This window comes from Danio aesculapii, chromosome 13, assembly GCF_903798145.1.
Source record: "Danio aesculapii chromosome 13, fDanAes4.1, whole genome shotgun sequence".
Taxonomy (NCBI): Eukaryota; Metazoa; Chordata; class Actinopteri; order Cypriniformes; family Danionidae; genus Danio; species Danio aesculapii.
The window spans coordinates 26,321,604-26,346,956 of record NC_079447.1 but is presented as its reverse complement, the minus strand read 5'-3'; the positions used below and the strand labels follow the sequence as shown (position 1 = coordinate 26,346,956).

The 25,353-nt window shown below is 38.0% G+C and overlaps 2 protein-coding genes across 2 annotated transcripts in view; one reads left to right on the top strand and one right to left on the bottom strand.

The window, feature by feature from the left end:
* The window catches only part of LOC130239288 (E3 ubiquitin-protein ligase FANCL-like), a 31,547-nt gene extending 25,774 nt beyond the window's left edge, over nt 1–5,773 (top strand). The window contains 5 exon segments of the mRNA XM_056470382.1: nt 544–589; nt 891–972; nt 3,400–3,516; nt 4,854–4,925; nt 5,075–5,773. Of these exon segments, the coding sequence (XP_056326357.1) occupies nt 544–589; nt 891–972; nt 3,400–3,516; nt 4,854–4,925; nt 5,075–5,110 (353 nt within the window). The 3' untranslated portion in view covers nt 5,111–5,773.
* On the bottom strand, nt 4,963–24,392 carry LOC130239289 (serine/threonine-protein kinase VRK2-like). The gene is given in 15 exon segments (XM_056470384.1): nt 4,963–5,535; nt 5,879–6,037; nt 7,928–8,071; nt 10,958–11,115; nt 12,067–12,125; nt 12,490–12,610; nt 19,473–19,605; nt 19,946–20,038; nt 21,243–21,304; nt 21,307–21,350; nt 22,260–22,315; nt 22,317–22,348; nt 22,897–22,967; nt 23,070–23,124; nt 24,041–24,392. Coding segments are annotated over 15 exon segments (1,728 nt in total). The 5' UTR covers nt 24,168–24,392; the 3' UTR covers nt 4,963–5,121.
* Nucleotides 24,393–25,353: the final 961 nt, after the last annotated feature.

Below are 25,353 nucleotides of genomic sequence, written 5' to 3'. Positions count from 1 at the left end.
TACTTCGAGAAGGATAACGCACCATGTCATAAAGCCTGAATCATCCCAGACTGGTTTCTTGAACATGACAATGAGTTCACTGTACTCAAATGGCCTCCACAATCACCAGATCTCAAACGGGAGATTCGCATCATGGATGTGCAGCAGACAAATCTGCAGCAACTATATGATGCCATCATGTCAATATGGACCAAAATTCCAGTACCTTGTTAAATCTATGCTACGAAGGATTAAGGCAGTTCTGAAGGCAAAATGGGTCCAACCTTGTACTTGTAAAGTGTACCTAATAAAGTGGCCAGTGAGCATATATAGTGGTTATACTTAGAAGCAATTATTATATGTTGAGGGATTATACAAAAATTGTATCGATAAAAAAATCATCTTTTTAGTATTTGACCTTTTATATAGATAGACAGATAGATAGATAGACAGACAGACAGACAGACAGACAGACAGACAGATTGATAGATAGATATTGTTGTATTTTGACAATTATTCCACCAATTCTGTTAAAAAATAGTAACACTTTTGTGTGTCTTTCAGTGGTCACTCCTTTAAGGAATAAGTTGAATGCCAATATGCACTTATGGTAAGCAAACATGTTATACATATATTCAAGCTGAAGCTGATCTGTGGGGATGCTGCATTGATTTCTGCATAAATGTGCTATTTTATTTGCAGCAGATTTTTGTGTGTGTGTGTGCATATCTGCATTACAGTGTAAAATGAATCAGAAACCGCACAGTGAGAATGTCTTGGCCCATACGTTGATTCTCACAGTGATAGCCTGCATTTTTTGGGCAGTAATCACTGAACTGTATTCATTATAGCTTCATGACTGCGTGTGTTTAATTAGTGCACGAAGGTCTGATTTCCTCATCTCTTCTCAGGAACCCTGACTGCACTGTCCTACAGAATATGAAAGATGTGTTGGAGATTGAATTTCCATCGCCTACCACCCACGAAAAATCTGTACGTTGCATATTTTCGTCTCATAGACTGCCACTTACTATTAGTTCCACAGCACCATTACATTTTGAGGCTTGCAGTATGTGTGTGTGTTTGTGTTTCCACCTCCTTTTCTCTTTATGTTTTTATCATCGGGAGAGGTGGGTACGGATTTCCTTTAATTGGGTTGTTTACAGATAAGATCATTACAATAACAAAGGTGGCAGAATCTTCAGCACTATCAAGAGCTGTTTAATCATAGCTCCGCCATTTATCTTTTTTTTTCTGCGTGCGTTTTTTTTCTGCTTTCTCTCTTTCAGCTCGCAGGTTGAAAGGGCGCAGTGTTTATTCACAGTCTGTACCGCAGATTAATGCTTGACCATCATTAACATTCTGAAGCGAGAAAAGTTTCCTTGACCAGATGTTGAAATTTTTATCTTGCATCTTTTTAATGGATTGTGGGAGAATTAAAAAAAAAACCTCTAATTATCCGAATGGCGATATGCAAACATGGACTGTGGAGGAGAAGCAGAGGAATGGGTGGGGGGGTTGTGAGACTGAGGCGTCTTTGCTAAGCAGAGGAGGATTGTGTGAAGTGCAGGTCAAGCACATATAGAGATGATGAGTCCACCTGAGCCTTCTCACCCTGTGGGAACAAATATGAGCCGTCGCAATACTCAATTTTACATGCAGAATTTCACATCTCAGAGAGACTAAATATGAGATTTGATGCTTTGTTGGTGTCCTTTTTGTTTTTTTAACAAGATATTAACAAGTTATTGAAAAAGCCAAGATTAAAATTAGGCGTTTATTGTTTTTTAATCGTTTACTTTCTAAAAAATAATTATATTACATATACAAAGTCATCATAGGATTTAAAGGTGCTGTATGTAAGTTTTTGACTCTTCTAAAGCATACAAATACCATGTTTACAGATATTTAAGATACACGGCAAGTGAACATTCTTGTTTATCTGAAAAGCAATGCTAAAGTCAGATATTCTGCTTTGAAAATGTCTGTTACGTGCTGGAACGCTGTCTTTGTTTTGGTTATTTTAATCTGCCCAATGCCACATTAGCCAATTATATTTCAGCACCCCGGGTTGCCTTGTTGGAAAACAGCATATTTCATTCATTCATTTGTTCAGAAAGGCTCTCAAAGCATGCGCTCATGACCGAAATGCAACCTCCGGTGGACAGTAGCAGACTCCGAAATGAGATGCAGATTCAGAGTTCCACATGAGGTAGTTAATCAGCAAATATTATAAATATCACGAACATAAACATTAGATGAGCAGGTTACTGTACATTGTAATCGCGTGTTACGTGAGGAGATTTGCAGTGATAAGCAATTCGGCCGTTGGCACCAGAAATTTAAATACAGCCATTCAAAAGCAGAGACTATGTGCACTCACTCACAAAATGGTAAGGTTTATAATCTATTTAATATATAATCTCTTTAACATTATTAAATGTACAAGCTGAATCACTCATGTGTTTAGTTTTAAAGTTTAATTTCAAACGATTTATTTCATTTTCAAGATCTAAGTTGAACTATCTGCTGCTGCTTTCAGTAGTACGGGAAGGAATGTCATGTAAAATGGCATTCAAACTCACACTGTTAGCATTTACCACTGAACAAAGCACATGTGATGTATCTGAGGTGATCATTAGCTACTTTTCCATCCACCTATTTTTATGTACTGTACACTTTTGATATGCGCATAAAAAAAAAAGATGCACATAAGTTTGAAAAATGAAACTGAAAATTAAAGTAAAAAAATATGCGCATAACTGAGTAGGATAGACTTTTTATTCGATAAGAAAAGATGCACATGAACTGCGACTTAAACACTTTTACTGAACAAATTCCAGTATGCACATAAAAAAAGTAATGTGACTTTGTTATGAGATCATGTGATGATAAAAATGTGTGGGGATAGATAAACTAGCAGACTGACCACATTGCAAAATAGAAGCCGTTTCAAATATATCTATTTGAGGTGTTGGTTAGGATAAAAACTCCTTTTAATATGTAAAATATCCTTATATCGTGTGCCTTTGCTTTTATTTAGAACATGGTTTAAATCAGCCTTTAGGCTCGAGACTCGCTCCTGTTAATGTTGTCAATCTGGCAACCTGCGCTTGCGTTTGTTTTGATGCAGGAATGCAATACCTAGTTCAACCACTGGGTGTCAAACTTACATACTGCACCTTTAACTTGTAAGATTTGGGTTTCTCCTTGTCTTTATTGACAGTAATTGCATATTAAAATATCAAATTCAACACAAATTCTCCTTTTGTGTTCAAGAAAAATAAAAAAAATCTACTCACCTTGTATTTTTTAAATGAGACATAAAATAATGACTGAAATGTTACTGATCGTTTTTTTTTACTTCCCTGCAACTTTGTACATCTGAAAGCTAATCTCATTTTATGGTTGTGTTCTCAGAGTTTCAGTGTTGAATGTGGAATCTGCTATTCTTACCGACTTGAGTCAGCCATCCCAGATCAGGTCTGCAATGACCCACGCTGTGGCCAGCCTTTTCATCAAGTGTGTCTTTATGAGGTAAGAAACACTGACTCAAACCATCCATACAAAAAAACACTGCACAATGTGGAACTCCTTAACCAATTATTAATTTGTTAGCATTTTATTATTTAAAGAAAGTCTTGGGTATTCAGAATGTGTCTGGAAAGTTTCAGCTCAAAATACTGCACAGATTATAAAAAGCTCACTTTTATGTGGAAGCAAAAACATGCTGTTTTCATGTGCCTCCTTAAATGCAAATAAGCTGCAGACCCCGGCCAGAAGAGGGCGGAGCCTTTACAGCTTGTGCCTTGGATGCAGCAGCAACAGCAAACAATCAAACATTTAAACTCCCAATACGTGATGTTTTATAACCAAATTTCGTGAGGAGCATGCGCAGAAGTTTCAGTATCAAATACGTCATTGACAATTATTCTATTATCCAATCAGTTCTTGACCAAACCCCTATATATACCAAAGCTGTCTTACCTGCAGCATCTTACGACTTTAGCATCCCTCCACCACCCCGTCACCTCACCTCTTAAGCATTACAATCCCGGGGGGAGCGTTCTGGGGCCGGGCTAGATTATTCGCTCGAATCCCAATTCCTCTCCGTTTCCTGATAAGAGGAATAACTCGAGTTTGGGTGTCTTCCCCGAGCTCAGAGCCCTCTCCCCGGACAGCACGCCAAATACGCTTTATTCTGAAACTATTGCAAGTGTGAACTCGTGAAATGGTGTTTAAAGCTCACAAACAAATGTGTTTGCATAGAAAGCTGACTGTCAGACCCAGCACAATTTGAGTGTTTTTGAAATATTGTAGGCTTTTGGGTTTTTGACAGAGAACCTACACTTCTCTGCCCAAAACACAAAATGCTACAATATTTCAAAAACACTCACATTTAGATATCGTTGGTTACTATCTATGAAAGTTAACAGCATGTGTACTTGTATATTAGATATAGGGAAAAAAATATCTCGGATGTGGTGAACAATTATTTATATTCAGGATATGGTGGCATCTATTTTCCCAAAAGAAAACTTATGACTACAAACAATTCATGCTGAACTCTCATCCTGAACTCTCCTTTATTTTTTGTGCTCTAAAATTGTTCTATAGATAACCTATTAGTTATTAAAACTATAATATTGTATTGGGGAAAAAAATTACGGGGAATTCTGAATTCAACTCTACATTAAAATGGAAAAAAACATGTAAATGAACAGGCACAATGGCCCCTTAGAGTGAACTTGATGCTTTTTTAACTTTTTCTGTCAGTCCAGATCAAACAGCACCAACATGCACTAAAAGAAGCTGAAGTGCACAAAGCATAATAGGACCCTTCTAAATCTAATTTGATATATTTGTCTTCGCAGTGGCTGAGAGGTCTGCCAACCAGTCGCCAAAGCTTCAATATTGTGTTTGGAGAATGTCCTTACTGCAGCAAGGTAATATTACACTCCATTGCAAAAATATACCAAGAGCTCTATAAAGAAATTCATTTTATTTTTATGCTCAATTAAATTGGTTAAAATGTACCATACAGTTTGTTCCTAGCGTACAAAAAAATCCTAAAAATACTTTGTATTTATTTCAGCCTATCACTGTGAAAATGGTCACAGGAAATGCTTAACAACAGTCTGTTCATTCAGAGTAGCGTTGTGTGGCATTACGGCTCCAGCGAGGATAAAACCAACAGCCAACAACCGCTAATATCAGAACAACAAGGAAAATCGATAGTCTTTTGATTGGCCATTTACTCTGATTTATCAATTTTCCAAATCCTCTTCCTCTTCTGTTATTTCGTTCAACTTTCAGTTCACAAACATCACTTCCACAGTGGTCTTCATCTTCATCATCATCATCGGTTTCTTCCCATTGTTTTTTCTTCCAGCTGTGTTTGCTAGTGTAGTTCCTCCAGTAGTCAGCTTCACTGCTGGCTACTGCATAGTCGTTATCAATTGATCGAGTATTGTTTTGTTGGTTGTCATACTGGTGGTTTTGTCTTCTCTTGGTCATCCAGGTCTTGCTCTTATAAACATCTGCATTCTTTTTTTCCTGTGTTGTTAAAGCAAATTAGATTTTTTTTTCCACACATTGCAAGGGCTTGATTGTTAAAACACTACTGCATCAAATGACAAAGACTGCATACAACATACATCAGAATCCATCATTTTCTGCATTGTTTACTATATTTTTTGTTATATTTTTAAATCTTTTATGTTCATTGTTGATTGTTAAGTGCTTTGAGCTTGGAAAAAAGTGTTAAATAAATTAAACTTATTCAAAAAATTAATTTAGCATTTCCTGTGACTCTTTTAAAACATAGATCAGATTGAATAAGTGAGTGAAGGACTGTGGTCTATTTGGCATTTGGCTTGTGTTCTGTTGCTGGTTTTACTTGTTCATGTTCCTGTCTCTGTCGGGCTCCTGCTCTTGTTCTAGGATGAACTCGTGGAGGCAGGGGCTCATATTCATCACTGACGTCCTCATCACTTTCGTAGGGCATAGGGTTTTGCCCGATGCTTCCTTTAGCAGCTGTGTCAGCTCTGACTGGCCTCTGTAACAAGAAATAATTAAGCAAAGAAGAAAACCACAGTATGATAGCACTAAATATGTAGTATTTACATAAGAAACATCAAACAATCCTGAAAAAAAGTTTCCACAAAAATATTAAGTGGCAAAACTTTTCAATATTGATACTAATGAGAGAAGTTTAAGCACTTCATCAGCATATTATTGATTTCTTTAGAAACATGCAGCTAGAGTAATAACCAAATTAAAATCTAATCTAAATAAAAATTTACCTGATACAAATTTACTATTAAATCTATGAACCAAGAAACATTTTCAGTTCAACTCTAATCGTGTAGCATCACCCATTTGTATTTGTAATATTATGCATTTATTCATTGTTTGTTTGTAATTAGTCATTTTAAGGGATGCTTTAATTTGTGTTTAATCTTATACGCAGTAAACACCATGAAGAAATAAGTCATTACTTTAGCATTAAATGTATAAATAATAATAACTATTTGTTTTAAATCGTCCAAGCCTTTTAAAAAAAACTGCACCTTTCCACATATGCATGCCCAAAGACTATAGCTGTGTCACATTTCAGAGGCTGCATCCTCTGAAGGAAGCATTCGAAGGGTTCTGTGTCATCATGGCGCAACGACGGCTGTCTCATTTTTTAAAAATTTGAAGGCTTCTTCAAATACATCCTCAAACTGCGTCCTTCGTTTCCCAGGTAATGAAGGACACAAGCGGTGGATCCTTTGTGGCCTGGAACATCCCATAATTCATTGCGCGCTGATAACGGCAGAATGTTTTTAAAAAAATCTCTGGATTAAATGTTTGAATTAGGTTTTATCTTACTTGGATATCTAAACATATGTTAAAAAAACAAAAAGAGTATGACATGTCTAACTAAAAAGTGATTTTATAGACAGTTTAGATTTTTGTGTGCGCATGTATGGATCAAAGGAAATATATTTCCAGCTTCTGTAAACCTTGCTTTTTTTTTCAGATCACTTAAAATAAGATTTAAAATCACTTTAAAAAAAAGTCATTCCAAATTTTATTACGGCTTATCAACGAAAGCTGTTATGGTTGCTAGGTGATGAGATCTGTCTATAGGCTAGATCGTCTCATTTCAAAATGCTAGGTTCAGCTTGTATAGACTTTGAAGGACTCACCTTTGAAGTCTGCAGCCTCTAAAATGAGACAGCTTATAGAATACACATGACATGTCACTCGTATATTTTTAAATGGAGAAAAGTGTAAAAGTCAATATGGCGAATGAAGCCCCGCCTTCTAGTACTGGAGCCAATCAGCCTTCGATATACAGTCTCCAGGGGAGGGGCTCAAATCAGACATGAGTTTCTGCAGATTTTGTATGATTCAAACATTTAGAAATGAAACTAAAGAGACATTTGTTGTGTACTTTTATTTGTGATACCTAATATTAAATTTAATCATAAGCTAGCTTGGCAAGCAATTTGAGAATTTGATGTTTCCCCATTCAGACAGAGCATACTTCCCGAGAGGCATTTCAAAGAGTGAAATGACTTGCCTTAAAGGGACTTGGGCATGCCTATTCAGAACATTATTCAACCAGAAGTGGATTTCCTAAAAGCATCACTAGTCGACAATGGTTCTGTCTTTACCAAAAAACATTCAACAATGTGGTGTTTCCCAAATCTATAGTTCACATTCACAGAATAGCAAACCTGTGTGCTTGAAACTACAGTTCTCGACCTGGGTCTGTAGAATAGTTCCTTCAGAATGTGGCAAATCATGGACTTCAATACAGCAAGCGTACAAATGTCAGTCTACATTTTTTAGTTTGTTGGGAGTGATGCTAGTTTCTCAAATAATATGAGCAGAATACAATTCTATTCTAGTCGAGTTATGCCTGTCATTCAGTTATGTTTTTTTTTAATTATACCTGCTTGTGTGTCTGTGTTTTGGTCCTGCTCCAGACTTTGTTTGGTGATGACACACCCAACTGTTCCTCATCAATTTCCTCCGCTGTCACCGCAGGCTTTGATCTCCCTGTTTTTTTCTCAGTAGTCTTGGGTTGGCTTGCGGCCTGTGGGAGGTTAAGTTAAATTAGATGACAGAAATTTACTTGCTTTTGTCTCCGAGCATTCATGAGAGAGAGAAAGAGTGCACTCTGTGTTCCTTCCCTGACCTGAATCCTGAGAGGAGAAGACCTGCCCTGATTAATGGCATCTACTGCTCTCCCTACGGTGGCAACTGTCCAAACTAAATTTGGCCACAGATCACCAGCGAGGTCAGCTGTAGGCAAAATAAACTCCAGGAGTGTTGGAGTGACACGAGGAGCTGCTGGCCTCACGCTGCTTGACGTGGTTTCAGGAGAGCTGAGACACGAGGGGGACATTGATGGTGTTGTTTTAGCTTTTATTCAAAGGGATCTTTAGCTACATTGTCTAGAAAGAGATGAACAGAACCACAGAGAAAAATAGAACTACAAAGAAATGGGGATTCAAATCATAATGTCCTTGCTGGTGACACTGATGCTTTCCATCTGCGCCTAATGTAGGGTGGTAAGAATTAAAAGACTAAAAAGTCACATTGCTTTGTTAGAATGATCGATCATCCATATGAACCATCATCCAAACTACATAGTCATCTAACTTTGTGTCCTAATGTCAGATGATTATACCTCTTTTTCTGCATTTTGAGAATGGATAAACAAGTACAGTATGTGCAGTAACACCTAGTGGACTTGTTCTGTCTGATTAATCATCTTGCAATACACTGTATGCACACCGTTTGCAGTTTTGCTGCATGTGGATGGTGATGGAATGTCAAAATGACAGTGGACAAATTGTTGCAGAGTAAAAATTGGTGAAGAATATTTTGGCCTCTGAATTGTAATGTTTGTAAAGGCAGTTTATTTATTTTATTTTTTTTGGTGCCGATATCCAATAGTATCAATAGGAATCTATTTGACCAAGACTTTTGCTTAAGGGCAAAGGATTTACCCATGCAGTTCTTGCATTGTGTTCAAGGATGTTTTCACACCTGCCTTATTTAGTTCGATTGAATTGCAATAGAGTTCGTTTTCCCTCTTGATGTGGTTCGTTTGGGCAGGTGTGAATGTAGCAATCGCACTCAAGTGCGCACCAAAAAAGCATACCAAGACCTCCTTGAAGAAGTGGTCTCGGTACGCTTTCAAACTAACTCTGGAGCGGTCAGTTTGTGGATAGAACATCATCCGAACTAAAACAACCAAACTGAAAAAGTACTGCACCTTTTTGGACAAATTCAGATGCCGTAGTCCAATGCACCGTCTCATATTATGCTGTGTGGCGGTAAAATATTTGTTGACAACGCTTTACCAAAGGGTGAGAGAGAAAAACATTACCTGATGGATCATTGGTAATATTTTCAGTTGTCGCAGTTTAGCAAAATTGATTCATGCCTCCTCCTGAAGTGACTTGCGATGCGCCTTTGCCATTTGCAATGCATTAAACATTGTTTTGCAGTCACAGCCCCACTTCATTCTCAAACTGTATAGTCTACTATGACCAGGGATACAATTAGCCAGCGCAATCACTCCACAGTAAAAAGTGACATTTTGTGTCTGCCATTTCGTTTACTTGTGGGAGTTCCATTGGCATTTTCCTACACTTAAATTCTGACCAATCGAAAGGCAGTTTAGGAAATACGTTCAATAACATCTGGCCAATGAGTGATGTGGATTTTGTCACATGACCAAATCAGTGTGATGTGAGAAGAACCCAAAAACAGCAGAGAAATACTACAATGTATCATTTGTTGCCCTTTGTCTGGACAAAACCAACCGAACCACAGATGTGAAAGCACCCCAAGTTCATCAATTTCCCACATTTAAAAAAAAACCTTTTGAAGCAAAATTCCACTACAGTTTCTTAGTTCATTCATGTGCATGACTCATTCCAACTACCATTCTGATTTTTTTTTTATTCAAATCACCATTTGTATGATTCATGCTTTATTCATAAAACACTTGTAAAATGCAAAGGTCAATCTAAAACTGCAGAACGGAGATGTGTTCTGCAGGTGGTCCTCTGAATTACTTACTGTGCAGAGTGGTTTCAATATCAGCGAGTAAATGACACCCTAAACACTGAAGGTATTTACCATACCTTCTCTAAATCCTCAACATTGAGCCTTCTCTATTGACCACAGATCAAACTGATGGACAGCTTCAGAAAAATGAGAAGCAATTCTAAATGCCGATCTTTTGGCCTCTGCAAAATGTGTGTATTCAACAGCCCCAAATTGGGTTGCTCGGGTGTTCATGAAGTTCAGCGGTTCAAGTTGGCAGTGATCAACTGTGAAGTGATTCCAGAGGAATTAAGGTCTCTCCACTCCAGACCTCTTGAGAGCCAATAAGCCTTTTGGCAAGGTCAGCAAAGGTTAACCTATGACACCACGGTCAAGATCCACCATCTCATTCTACTTATAGAGAAAAAGTGCCATTCTTGTCTTTCACCAGCATAATAGAGCACAGAAATCTGACATGGTGGATTTTCAGAGGCACCATTTTGAATACACATACACGTTGAAATACAAGTCTGCGCGTGATAGCAATAAATAAGAGTGCTTTAATTAAATGGCTCTCTTCTATGGTTTTGACACTGCATAGAGCTGTGGCCCCAGGCTGAGGGCCTTCAGTAACTCTGAGTCTGTCACCACTGTGTAAATCTCCTTTTTTTTCTGGTTTGCACCATTTCGGTCCAACTCCAACGCCGCCAATAGGCCAGTCAGTCTGCTCTGAACAGAAGTGGGAGGCAGTGTAGCTGGGAAAGGGTCAGAGGAGGGTTCCCAAACCTGAGCATCTCCTTCTCTCTCCCAGACAGATAAATCTGCCGCAGCCCACAGGCTGCTCTGAATGCTCCAGCCCCAGCTCATATGGTCTCGATTAAGACTACTGGGCTGTTGTGCCAAAGCATCTCACACTCACCCTTTGTGTAGTTGGCCTGACCGTCTCTGAAGCTCTCTGCCTGGAGAGGTCCAATGGGCCCTGCAGCCCGGTCGCTGACAGAACCATTCTGAGGGCCTGGTAGTCTGGCTTTTCATTATAGCCAAGGTCTTTCACTCTGGACAGGAACTGGGCAATCTCTGTAGGGGGACAGAAAGAAAGACATTTGAATATGCAAAACCATAATTTATACAAAAAATAAAACATCAAATTTTGTCTTTCGTGTTCCAAAGAAGAAAGATGTCATCAGTTTCATAAAAGGACAGTAAATGATAACAAAATCTAATCAGAATTCTTGGTTGGACTATCCATTTAATACTCGGAAAACAATTCTTAAAAATCAAATGTTGAGCAGGACACATTTTTAGAAACACCTCATCATATATCCCGAATGTATCCTTTTTGGAAAACTACACAAGTGAGGACTACTGTGGAGGTGGATTGTGGTTGCGTATTTGCATAATTCACAGATAAACCCCAACTGTGCTGGTGTGCATGTTTTATGTTGATGTATCCTGCAGTTGACCTAGATGCTAACCGAAAGCACGCACGAATGTCCGGCCAAGTGACAACCTGCATCTGCAGACTTAATTTTCATTCCAAAGGGAACAAAAACCACATCTTCCTAACAAATGGACGGTGGCAGAAGCACAATGTGAAAGGGCTTCTCTGTTCATACGAGAACACAAATGTGTGTCTTATATGGGCACCTTCCATTCTTCACTGTAATAAATATGCTGGATGCAGTGCTATGCTGGTGCGCATTCTCTTTGTGGCAGCCCAGCTGAATGTATACCACATGCGCAGCCTTGATGCATGTTAGAGGTCTTATCTTTCTGGTCCAGCTGCAGCCAGCCTCTCAAGGTTGGGGGAATAAGGCCTCATCATAATCATAGATCACAAAGCCCCCTTTCAGAAGACGCACGTGCCCTCGCTCCCTGCGGAGGGGAAAAAGATACTGCAGGGATGCTAGAGTCCGTTGATGAAGGAGAGGCAAGGAGATTGTGCCTGTGGGGATGGCGAGGAATCTAAGTCCCTGCTCCATACCTTGTTGATCAATGCAAATGGCCTGCAAACTCACGTGCACTTACCCATGCTTGAGCTGGAGGTAGACATCTTCAGAACAGAATCTGGCAGGTTAGACATCAACCTGCAGTTAAGAGATGATGAGAGGAAAGGTTATCCAGAGGTCTTGTTGCGAGAATGCATCTGAAAACGCCTTTGCTTTCGACTTATGCAAACACACAACATATGGTTAATATTTTACTGTGAAGAACTTGTCATTCTCTCTTCTGAAGATCTGAAGATCATTTTAAAGCTGTGTACCCCTCAGCTTACATTTCTAGGCATGAGAGAAAGTCTGTAGCCTTATACACTTTTAGTAGAGTTTTAAGGCTTAACAAAGCAGCTGTGAGAGAATAATTCAGGCTGAATAAGCACAAAATGCTCTGATCAGCAGCCACTGTGCACAACGGAGTTTAAGGTCTAGACCTGTGGTGAAAAGGGGAACATACTTGGCCTTGGCCTCCTGGACCTCAGCTGGGTTTCTAAGAGAAGGGAGCCAGGGCAGAGTTCCACACTGCCAATGAAGCAAGCAGTATCCCAGCACCTCCAAGTCTCCTCGCCGGGACGCGGCTGTTGGAGAAAGCGAAGATAAGAAAAAGAAGTTAAGTGTCAGTTGAGAAGTAAGTTAAGACCCTTTGATTGAATGACCCATCCATTGGCTGCTGAAATATGCCCTTATAAAAAAAAGGCAGAGGAGGAGGGGTGATGGAGAAAAGTATTTTGTTTTCTCAGCTGGTGCCCTGGCCTGCCTAACAGGCTAACGGGGCTTTTCTAAGAGGGGCTAAGAGTTGAAAGAGTAGGTCAGTTCCTCCCACCAGCACTCCTCGCATCGCTCTCACACTCCCTCCTTCTTCGTCTGGTCTGGCGACTCGTCCAGGAACCTGATCCTGACGGCCTCTGACATGATCCAGACAGCCTGTGGCCCGGCCCGACACTCTCTCCGACAGAGAGCCAAGCAGTAAAACAAAGAAATAAATGTCTGGGCTCAAATAGTTTCCACATGTTACTGGATTCCGTGGGGTCTCCGCTGGCCTTAAGAGAAGAGCTTGGGAGTGTGTGCTTGTGCTCCCTAGACCTCCTCCATCTCCACCTCTGCCTTAGCACATTACACAACTGCCATCTAGTGTAAATGTCTTTTGTAAACGAAAAACTTCTTATAAAGCCACTTCATCTTTCATGATTATCGCATTATTATACATGTTAAAAAGATTATTTCTCTCCACTAAGCTAGGTCTCAATATAGATTCACTTTTGCATTTGCTTATTTATCATTGCATATCTTACTCTAAAATTAAAAGTGGATGGTATTTCAGATTCCCAAAGCAATTTTTTTAACTAATAAAAATAATACTATGTTTTTGATTCATAAAAAATGGGCTGAGATAAAAAAAAATTCAGGAATTTCTCATGAATCAAACCACTAACTATACTATACATTAGGGTTGTCACAATACTGGAATTCGATACCAGTGGGTACTGAGATTTTAAAAAACGTCCATTTCCCGCGAACATTAGAGTGCTGTGGAGCACGTTCTTAAACAGCACTGATTTACCATTGTGTTCAAGTGCTCAACAGAAATGACTGTGATTGGTTGTGAAGGTCATCAGTTCACCAAACTCACCCCTGTTTACTGAGTGTAACCCAAGCGGTAACATCCCGATCTCCCTCGTGAAGCCAATACCGAAGGAACTGAACTGCAATTCATCGACTCGCCATTGGGGGCTAGCTTCAGGAAGTCCAGGGGCCTCATGTATGAAGACTTGCGTTGAATTCATACTAAAACATTGCGTACGGACAAAGCTGTAAATGTGCGTACGCAGCAAAAAATTCAGATGTATGAAACACTGCGTACGCTGTATCCCACGCATATTCTCTTTGTACATCTGAATTAACGTGAAACTGAGTGCACGTGCACGAGCGCAAAACCCCTCCCTGCCTCCTCCCCCTAATAAATATGGTAATGACTCTACTTTGGCAAAACCAAATGAAAACCAATGGCAAAAGCAAGCAAAAAGAGAAACTTTGAACAGAATGTGAATTGGAGGTGCTCCTTTCGGTGGTAGACTGGAGATAAACAATGTTATTTGCAAGGTTGTCCTCCACAATTAATAACAAAAGAAAAAAATACAGTGGGAGAGTTTAGCTGACACAGTTAACGCAGTGGGGTCTGAACATCGCACTGTGAAGGAATTAAAAAAGAAATAGTGCGATGTAAAGGTGTAAAATTTTGTAGTGTCCCGTTTGATTGACAGAGATAAAACAACTAAAGAGAGCAGAGCAGCGTAGCCCGTAAAGCGCATGGCAGCATGTTCTGACACTATCAATCATGAACTCGGTTCGAATCCAGCGTCTGATGAAATCGATCTTTTTTTCCCCAATACATATCAGATTTTGCCTACTCTTCATCACAAGGAAGACAAGTAGGAATCATTAATAAGTGTGTGTATTGTGTTAAGCGCATTTGAGCATCACATATTGTTTGCACATTTATTCAATGGAAAGGTTTCCGATATACAAATGCAAATTCATCTTCAGATGGCGCCTTTATCGTGCAGTTGTGCAGTCGATCGCTCAGATTACTTTTGGAAAACCGGCCATCACTGCAAATTGCGCTTTAATGTTTGGCTGGTAAACTGTGTGGTATGGAAACCTTATGATCCCGTCCTATAGAGCTGCCATTGCACGGCTCAAAGATACTTTGTAGTGTGCAATTTAACACAATTGCCTCTAGGAGTCGCTAATGGAAATAAAACAAACACACACAAGAAATGCGCGTCCGCTAGACATGAAGTTGGCGTGGACCAACGCACATTCTCATGTTCATTTCATCGTTAGTAAATCCAAATGTGAGCGTGAAATCTGCCGTACGCAAAGTTTTTGTGAGAATGCAGCGTTAATACATGAGGTCCCAGATGTTCTCTGACTGCAATGCAAAATTTTCCTTTTTTACAGCTGATAAAAACGTTTACAGCCTGGTACAAAAGATGGTTTTGGTGCATATAGCTAATATTACTGCTAATTTAAGTGTGTGTGTGTGTGTGTGTGTGGGGGGGGGGGGGGGGGTACAGATAACTCATCTGTTTCGTTTTTATTAAGTTATATAGAGTATAGACTGACATCTAGGTCTCGCTGGTCACCGTTATTTCACCTCAGCTGATTCCAGCTGATTGCCGCTGAACTTGGCATATACATCGTATTTTTGTTTTGTTTTCTATCGCTTTATTCAGTCTATTGCCTTTTGGAATTATTTCCTACAATTATCAGATAATATGGTATGCTGTGTGCACTTAACTGTGCTCACAAACCATTCAAGTGGCATCCATTTCCCAGGTGAGTGAAATTATTATTATTATGTTTTCCTCTTGTAGAAAAACGTCATAAGAACATTTCTTAGTGGCTCAAAGTATTACAACATTGTTTTTTAAAAGACTAAACAATTTATTGATATACTGTAGTACACAGCCAAGCACAAGTGGTCAAAACACAAATGAGTTGCAGGTAATGAAGTATTAAGTGTTTCTCCCAATGAAAAGCCCGTCTAAGCAAAGTGCTAGAAGGCATCTGCAGCTCCGCTCAAGCTCTGCTTCTTTGCCCTTATTAAGTCACCCCTGGTCGGTTCGATGATGCACTAACAAAATGGCGATGGTTGGCCACGCCTACTTGTAGCTTCATTTGCGCTCTTCAGAAACCTATAGGTGACGTCACGGATACTGCGTCCATATCTTTTACAGTCTATGGTGTAATCACAGATACAGGGACACTAGAGCATTTCAAAGTCATGTTGATCAACTGTTGCATCGCGGCTTTAAAATGCTCCAGTGTCCCTGTATCTGTGGTTACACGCAGTAAACAGTGGTGAGTTCGGTGAACCGATGACCTTCACAGCCAATCACAGTCATTTCTGTAGGCAAATCAGCAGTGTTTAAGAACGTGGTCCACAGCACTCAAATTTTTGCGGGAAATGGACATTTTTTAAATTTCAGTACCGACTGGTAATGGATTCCAGTATCAAGACAACCCTACTATACATGTTCACCAGTCCACAAACATCTGTTTATAAGGCGGACTACACAAGTCACGTTACATTATGTTATGGTGTGCAACACAACATCACTCAGTCCAGCTTCTCATTAGGCATTATTTAAATTGTCTAGTAGTTGTAAACAACATAAATTTAAATAATCCATCCAATTGTACTTAACATCAAAAGGAGAAGAAATGAATACTTTTGGATTTAATTTAAGGGGTCTTTGTATAGTTATTGAATAAGCTCAACAGAGCTCAATTCAGTGTTCCATAAGCTCAATGGGAATCTATCCCTGTCCAGTTTTAACAACACTGCTCTAGAATTACTACAAAGGCATCTGCTTGAACAAGGAGTGTTAAATGGCCTCACTTCAACCAACTGATTAGTCTAGGCAGATAGACAGCAGCAGATATGAAATATTCATTTCAGATCCAAGCTATTAAACTAAAATACATTTTGGGTCAGACTGACCAATTATAGGTTGACTTTAAACTAAGAACCCTCAATGAATTATGTTCGCCCGTATATTTAAATCTGAATGGGAGGGCTTTGTCAGTTTCTCTCATATATGGGAGTTAACCTCCCTTTAAGCTTTTACCTTCATGAAAAGCTCCAACTTCATCAATAAGGATAAATTAAGGCACATCATTTGTTCGTGCCTAGAGAGTGTATTAACTCAATACTGTAACTGCAGTCCATCTCCTGAGAAATTACCTATTGACTGCATTCATCAAAAGGGAAAATCTCTGCCTAAATCCATGACCATCATTGATCCTGCCATGCCCATTACGGAGTCAGCCTCCCTGCCCGCTAGCCAGCAACACCATTAGGCCACGTCTATAGGTTTTCTTTATTTTTCTTCAACCTTGACCAAACTAATTTAGCAAACACACAATTTAATAGAAAGATTTTAACATCCCTCACTGGTGACCTTGAGAAAATGCCTCTTAAGTGCCACATAAAAGGTAACTCTGACTAAAGACCAAAGAGCACAAGATAAGACGTGCTCTGTAAACATTTAGTACTACTCTGTAATAGGGAGTCGAAGGGGTGGGCTGCCTGGCCTAGTCCTGACACCGATTCACTTAGAAAAAAGGCCCATCCAAAAGAATGATGCATTCAAGCCTGAGAACAACACCTTCCATCAGATAGAAGCTGTTGTTCATAATTACGGCCTATTGTTATTGTGATTATCCAAAGCGCCATGTCAAACTCTTGAACCTCTCCTCCTGAATTTCAGCCGGCTCACTTCAACCCTACAGGTGATAATTAGGCCTTTAGCACGGGGTTCAGCGGGACACGAAGTGCCCGTCTTTGCACTCCTCACCATGGTAACAAATCAACAGCTACACGGGGTGCCAGAGGCCAAAAGAAAAGAAACACTGCAATCTACATTCATCTACAGGGCAGACGATGCTAATGACCAGCACAACAGCTGTCTGCATCCTCTGTCAGGGCAGTCGGTGTGGTGATGTCGACTCGTTCTGCAGCAGAGAGTTTGATAGTGATGCAAACAATCTTTGTCAAATTTATGGCCTCGCTGCATTGAGTTTAGGTTTGGGAGTGGATCGGGACCAGGACAATGAACTCCAGAGTCAGTGGGTAGGTGTTTTTATAAACTCTCAAATGTTATATCACTTGCCATATGCAGTGTGATTTACACAGTACAACTGGCCATACATTTAAAGAGCAGTAAGACAGAATCAGGACCATATGTAGAATCCTGTACATGAGAAGTTAACAAATTGTTTCAGGTAAGAACATGGTCTTGTCTGAAAGCCTCCAGACCTTAGTCTGAACCTTAGCATGATTTACTTTCTGATGTATCAAAAAATGTGTTTTACTGAGCCCAAGCTATGAATTTACTGAGAGTCATGTATTTTTTTCCCTTTTATATCACTAACCGAAATAATAGATGTGTGACTGTGTAAACATACATATATACTCACATTTTCTTTATTTAAATGCATTACCATCATACAGATAAATAAAAATATAGAAGCATGTTTTTTTTTTTCAATCTACATTAAAAAATGATTTAATTATTTAATGCCTGGATCCACAAATTTATTGCTTAAAAAGGAGGTGTCCTTGCAAAAACATTAAGGTAGAATTATATTTTGATGCGTGCTACTCTATTCGAAGTAGGAAACTTATTATCAAGTTCAATAAATATATATTTAGAATATTATCATGTCATTTAAGCTAATTTTGACATTGCAAAACTAATTTAAAAATATAAAATTAAAATATCTTTATTTCAAATAATTTAAAGATAATACATTATTCAATTATTTAATATCAAAATTAAACTAGCTATTATCATAAAAATAAACTTTGTAAATTATTACTTTTTTCTGCTGACTGGGCATCTTGTTTATTTTCCATATGCTTACAAAATGAACGGCAACAGAAACATGGCTATTAGCAAGCTTTACCATTGTGTATTCAGTATTGAACTCCTGTAATATCCTATGGCCAACGCAGGCAGAGATATTGGCGTTGAGTCCCAGTTCAACAAAACATCAAAGCTTTAATTAATAGTAAATGCATACAAGATGCAGGTTATGACTTTGACTAATTAGGGATTTCTTGAATTAAGTCTGCCCAAGTAAGCATGGCTAGAACAATCAATATCCAATAAAAAGGACTGTACACAATTTACAAGTTAATGTGTTTCCAATAGCATGACCCGGAGTTAAGGACATGATACTGACAAGTCCCAGCAACATAAACAGTACTCTATTATAAGCTGAGTATTTTAGCTAGTGAATTCATGCTTGTGAATTTCATCATTTGAACTAAATTTAAACTAGAGCTGCACAATATATCATTTTAGCATCAATATCGCATTGTGTGTATACGCAATAGTCACATCGCAGGATCTACAATGTTGAATTGGGATTATAGTTGACCAGGAGCCACAGTTCAGAACATGGAACCATTGGAGATGTTCACCATAATGGAGCAAATGCTTTTCATTTACATGTTTTTTAAGGCTTGTGACTGTATGAGCATATCAAGAGAGTTTAATCCATTCAGGCACAAGGAAATGTACAATTTGAAACTTTAATAAAAGATAATTAATCAGTTATTCATACAATGAAGATGCCATGTAGTGCTATCTTACATTTGATTATTCTACTTTTGTACCTGAATTCTTACCAAATAGAGCTATTTATGTCATCTGGTGAAATTGTACACATATCACAAATATATTTTGCAGAATGCCCCATTTGACTTGCAAATACTTCAAATTCTAGAAATAAAATAGGTTGCAAACACCAATTCATGTTGACTTTAAGTGAGAAAAGCAAGACATTCACGTTAGATAGCATACATTTCTCTCACTGTGATATGTCAGGAAAATAAAAAGATAAAATAAACGACAGATTTCACATTACCTACTCCTTTGTGAGCGTCAATGCTTGTATACTCAATAGTGCCATTGTGTCCTTTCTTGGGGTTCTCTTTGTACTCTTTATGCTCGCCATTAGGACAGTATCTGTATGAGAGACCATAGTCAGCCAAGTACACCTGCAGGAGATAAAGTCGGGATAAATCATCACAATGACATTTTCCTTCAAACTGAATCTATTCTACAATACTATATATGGTACATTAGTGCAAAGCACAAGCAAACTGGGGTCAGTTTTAAAGTTGTGACAGCAGACTGAAAAGTTAATTGATTATACTTAAGAGTGAAGCTCTGAATGTCATTGATGCTGGCTGGCCGTCTTAACACATGATCAATGAAAGTGATAAAAAACTCTTTTGAAAACATGCAGCAACTAAATAGTTAATATGTACTTAAAACAATAACCAATCATTTAAGATGTCCCTACTGATTGTGGTTATGATGAGCATTTAGGCTCACCTTGTTAGGATCTCTGTATCCCAATAAGAGATTGGCAGCCTTAATATCAGCATGGACATATTCATTGTCGTGAATATATTCCAGCACATCCAGCTGTTGGGGGCAAAGTGGCAGAGTGGAAGGTTAACATGAATAATTTAGTAATCCCATAATGACCTGCTGTAATGACTACAGGCAGATGAGATGGATGCAAGATAGCCGGACACTAAGCAAATGCAACTAAGGTATACAAATGAGGTAAATAATGTTTATGTGTTCACGCTAACGTGTGTGCTAAATCAAACCCCCTAAATACACTGAAGTCATTTTAAAACATTAATTGTTATGTTATAGTGTGTTCATAAATTATAGTGAGGTTGTTACTTACTGCTTTTGTTAACCGCAATAAAGCTGAAATGAAAATAAATGAAACATAATAGACTTGAAGCTGAAAAGGAATATACTGTATGTACATTTGAGAAAGCTTTTATGTTAGCAACACCAGTAGACATTAAGTGAACAACAGACATAAACAAGTTCATGATTAAGATGTAACTAAAATGCCCCAATAAACCTAATTAGAATCATTATCAAATGATTTGTTCAATACAAACTTACAAAGAAAGTGACTGTCTATATGAACGGATAATTAAATCACTGGCTCAAATGATTTACTGAAAAACAGATTAAGAAAAAAAAATTATAAAATTGGTGATATTACAAATGATATATTTTTTTTATAACTTAACTTACAACAACACTGTAACTGCACTATTGAGGCTATATTACACAATGAATGCTTTTAGACTCTCTGTATAAATCTGGTTATGCACGACACTGACTTTACAGTAGAGAATACCTCAATTTCTTAAACATTAAGCATTTATGTCATGTGTCATAGAACAGGAGAGAGCTCTCAGGACCACAAAATAAGGTTACATCATTTTGATTTCCCCAGTCCTTCAGATAAAAATATGTTTACAAGCTTTCATAGACAATCTAGGAAGTCAGATAACCTCTAATATTTTGTGCAATAATTGTAAGTCTAATATCTAAGCTGTTCAACCATTGACAATAACAATGTGAAAAATACATAAAAATAAACAAATTAAGTTGTTTTTAAAATAATAATAATAAAGAAAAAATAAAAATGACAAGCCTGTGACAAAAAAAAATATATTGTATACGTTCAAATGAAAAATATAAAACTAAATCAAATTAAACAAATTAATGAATTCTAAATGTGTACATAAATAATATTAAATATCAAGCGGCTTTAAACATCAACTTCATGATGTAAAATGTTTATCACTCTCACCATGAGTACACCCAATTGTAGCACGCTGGACTTCCTCAGTTGTCCACCATTCTCTATTAACACTTTTGCAGATCTGTACCCAGCCGATCCATTACCATAAACCTGTACCTACACCCGGAAAAAAATATCATAATGGACTTAATTATATGCAATAACTACAGTGAAGTTCAAGAATACAGACAAAAATATGCATGTACTCTATTTATTGCAGTTAATGTCAAATGGATTGGTGATACTATGTGATTGGGTACAGTAAGCGTCTCGACAAGCAACAATTTTAAACTCTTATCAGAGAGCTAAAATATAAAGCAGAATGTGTCAGACACCAGTCAAATTGTTTGGCAGATTTTAATCGTTTACAGTTGCTGAGCAACATCGCATCTCTATGCTTTAATATACAACTTATGTGGAAATATATTTTTTGTAATTATTTTTATGTTGTCACACAAATCGAAATTACTTTCAGAACTATTCATCTATTCATTCGTTTTCTTTTCAGTCTAGTCCCTTTATTAATCTGGGGAATTCCTCCACAGCGGAATGAACCGCCAATTTTTCCAGCATATGTTTTACGCAGTGAATGCCCTTCAGCTGCAACCCATCCATACACTCATTTATACACATACACTACGGACAATTTTATCTTACCCAATTCACCTATAGCGCATGTCTTGGACTTGTGGGGAAAACCAGAGCACCCAGAGAAAACCCACGCGAACACGGGGAGAACATGCAAACTCCACACAGAAACGCCAACTCACCCAGCCGAGGCTCGACCAGCGACCTTTTTGCTGTGAGGCGATTGTGCTACCCACTGCGCCAACGTGCAGCCTCACTTTCAGAACTATTTGTTTTATATCTACTTTACTATTCTCAAACAGCTTTGCACTGATCCCAAACACAGATTACGTACTGTATGCATGCTTATATATTATGTGTTCATCATGGTTGAAAAAAATACATATCATTATTAATAATAATAAATAATGCAAATAATAAAATAAGACAAGCTCATACCTTGTTCCATTACTTTCAGTCAGTCCAGAACCCCAGTAAGTTGGGATACCCAAAAAAACCCAGCCGTTTTGATTTCATCCATTTGCTCACTGAGTTCAGAATTTTAAAAAATATATATGTCTTAGCAAAACATTTATGCATATGCACATATTTATAAACACATAAAGTGATATACAATAAGCACATTTCACGCACATTTCCTAGAGCCTAGCTAGAAAGAAATCTGTCTTGACTGGCTGTGCACCAGACTGACAGGTGGTCAGGGGCCCTTTGGAGAAACCAGCATCATTATCAGCAATTTGGTCACTCTCTCTGAATTAGGAGCTCAACAAGCTGGGATTGCACTAACGACCACAGAGGTGCATGTTTGCTTTGGTTTATTAATTCGCCTAGCCAGGCTAATTTACATCTATAGCCACTTCATCAGTGACATGCACTCCATGTTTGAGAACTCTCAGATGAAGATGAGGGGTCTTCAGCATTTTCCATTCAACACTACTCCAAAGGCTGCATCTGCTTCTACCTCTTTGGCAATAATAAAATCAGCGTTTATGGATTTTTTTTCCTTACATAACAACAGAAATTCCATTACAGAATATTGACAGGATTTAAATTTAAAAGGATCAAAATATCTTACTAGTTTCTGGCTTTGCTGCGCGTTGGTAAAATTTGAGTTCTGAGAATAAAGGTCCATTTTCATGATATTTCCTGGAAAATGGACATACAGTATAAATCAGTAGGTGTGGAGACTTTAAGTCTATTTATAGTGTTATAATGAACATTTCATAAACTGATTAAAATATTTCTTACCACTTTGATCACAAATCGGCATCATCTCGAACAGGGGCATTCACATCCCGAGAGGCTGTAAACATTAACAAATATGTAAAAAATTTGAGCTATCCAATGCTTATGTATAGAGTTAAGATACATAAACAGTCCTAGTTTCATCACAGGCCCATAGCCAGGAGCGGGGTTGGTTAGAAAGGTCCACTCCTCACCAACAAAAGTTCAGAGATGTCCCTTATTGAGCATTTTTCCCCTATTTTGACTGCTTTGCCATAATAAATTGTAAAAGAAAATACCTACAGTGCGTAAATAAACCCATTGAAGAACCAAGCGGAATCCTGTGTTGACATCCCAAATTCTGACTGAGGAAAAGTTGAATGTGCTGGCCAGTTTGTTTTTTGCTTATAATGACAATAGGCTACTTTTTATTTAAAACTTTAACAGATTCCTATTTTTCCTAATGATATGTGTTGTGATATATTTGTTTTTTGTTTTTTTAAGCATTGTTTTCACATTTCGAATGAATCTTAGGAAATGTTTTGGTACTTTAAAAATTGTGGTCATGGTAATCATCCGACAAGCTAATCCAGCAAAATAAGTGCTTAAAATGTCACTAAAAATACAGTGTTTAAACCTCACTTAAATAGAAAATGAGCAGAAGTAACTGCAATAAAAGTTCCACTTTTTGAGAGAGAGAAAAAAAAAACCCTTTCACCCAGCTGGCTAGGGTTTTAGACTAACCAAGGATTAGGCCATAGTTCAATGGGGACCTTTAAGTTCTAGCTTTATTTTTGACAAACCCATTACTGTGTCCATCTTGAGCCAAACAAAGGCACTGATATTTTAAGATCAGTCAGCAAGTTTCTTTAGTTGGAATAAGATCTTTAAACATAGTGTTCTTTAAACTTAACAAATGATGTGCCCTGAATTATTCTGTCAACACGTGAAATGAAACTGAAATTATAACATATTCATGCAGAACAGAGTCATACCCAAATAAATCAGCCCGAAGCCTCCTTTTCCAATCATTTTCCCGATGCGCCAGTTCTTCTTTTCTGAATCTGTTAGAATGCATCCATCTGGAAGTGGACGAGGTAGTGTGTATTTCTTTGGAGGCATTATGTTAAAATGTCATGTAAAACGTTTCAGAACGACTAACATAAAGTTGATTAACTAAAGTAAAATCATTAGTCTTATTCAACTTCTGTTTCACAAAAAACACCTAAAATTGCAATAGCGCGTTCTTATGTTAGTATGTTAGTACTCAATAAAAAACAAAATATGATACAGCAGCCGAATTTCTATTTAAAATCAACAGTTTCAGTTCTGCAGTTGACTCAAGACTGCAACTTCCTGAATATGATTGACAGTCCCGCGAAATCTAAAGCAACGAATAGAAAACAGGAATGCGTACGTCCTTCATATTCAACTACCAATAAAAAACGTAGAGAGGCGGGACAACACAGTACACGTGCTTTATCACAGGATGGCACAGATGCCGTTCAAAACAGAAAGAGAAGATCCACTCGTTTACATGGATCGGTTCATTCGAACAGTCTGCCTCAGTTTGTTGATTCAGCTAATTCAAACAAAGTCATGTATAATTTACAATGCCATTATAATTTTCATTTACCGTGGACAAAACTTTATTCACATGTTTAGATTTGTGTGGTTCTGATGCACATTTAAAATAAAACACTGTTAAACAAAATCTCACGTGTGTTAAAAACAAGCATGGCGTAAACATAGACCTTTGTGTATGTTCATATTTGTCTAAATTTGCTATTAAACTAACTTTTCTAGTGTTTGTTTGTTGTACACATTTCGTTTTAGTGAGTCAGTGAATTCGCATCAAACGAGTCATTCAGTTCAATTCCTCAACGGACCTTTCAGTGTGATTCATGAACAAGCCCAGGCATGTTTTATGAACAGGTTTAATAAATTAGGCTAGATGATAATCGGACTCAAATATTTTTTTTATAAATCTTTTCTGTATTCTTTTTCAACAATTTGAGGTAAGATCAGTTAAATATTTGAAGAGCTTTACTCGTTTTTAAATAAGCATAAAATTATCTATGTTGATCCATAAAACGTTCCTATATGTCACATTAAGCTCAAAATCACTGGGATACGATCATATTTTGGGCTCTGTGTGGGCACATCTCCTTGGAACTCTTGTAGTCCAGAGTGCTATGACACCAATCTTGAGGGGCCGTGGCACCATTTTCCATAAATGCCCCTTGTAATGAAGATGGCATAATTGTCGCAATTAGAGAGAGCAGCTTAGGCTGGCCCTGCAATGACC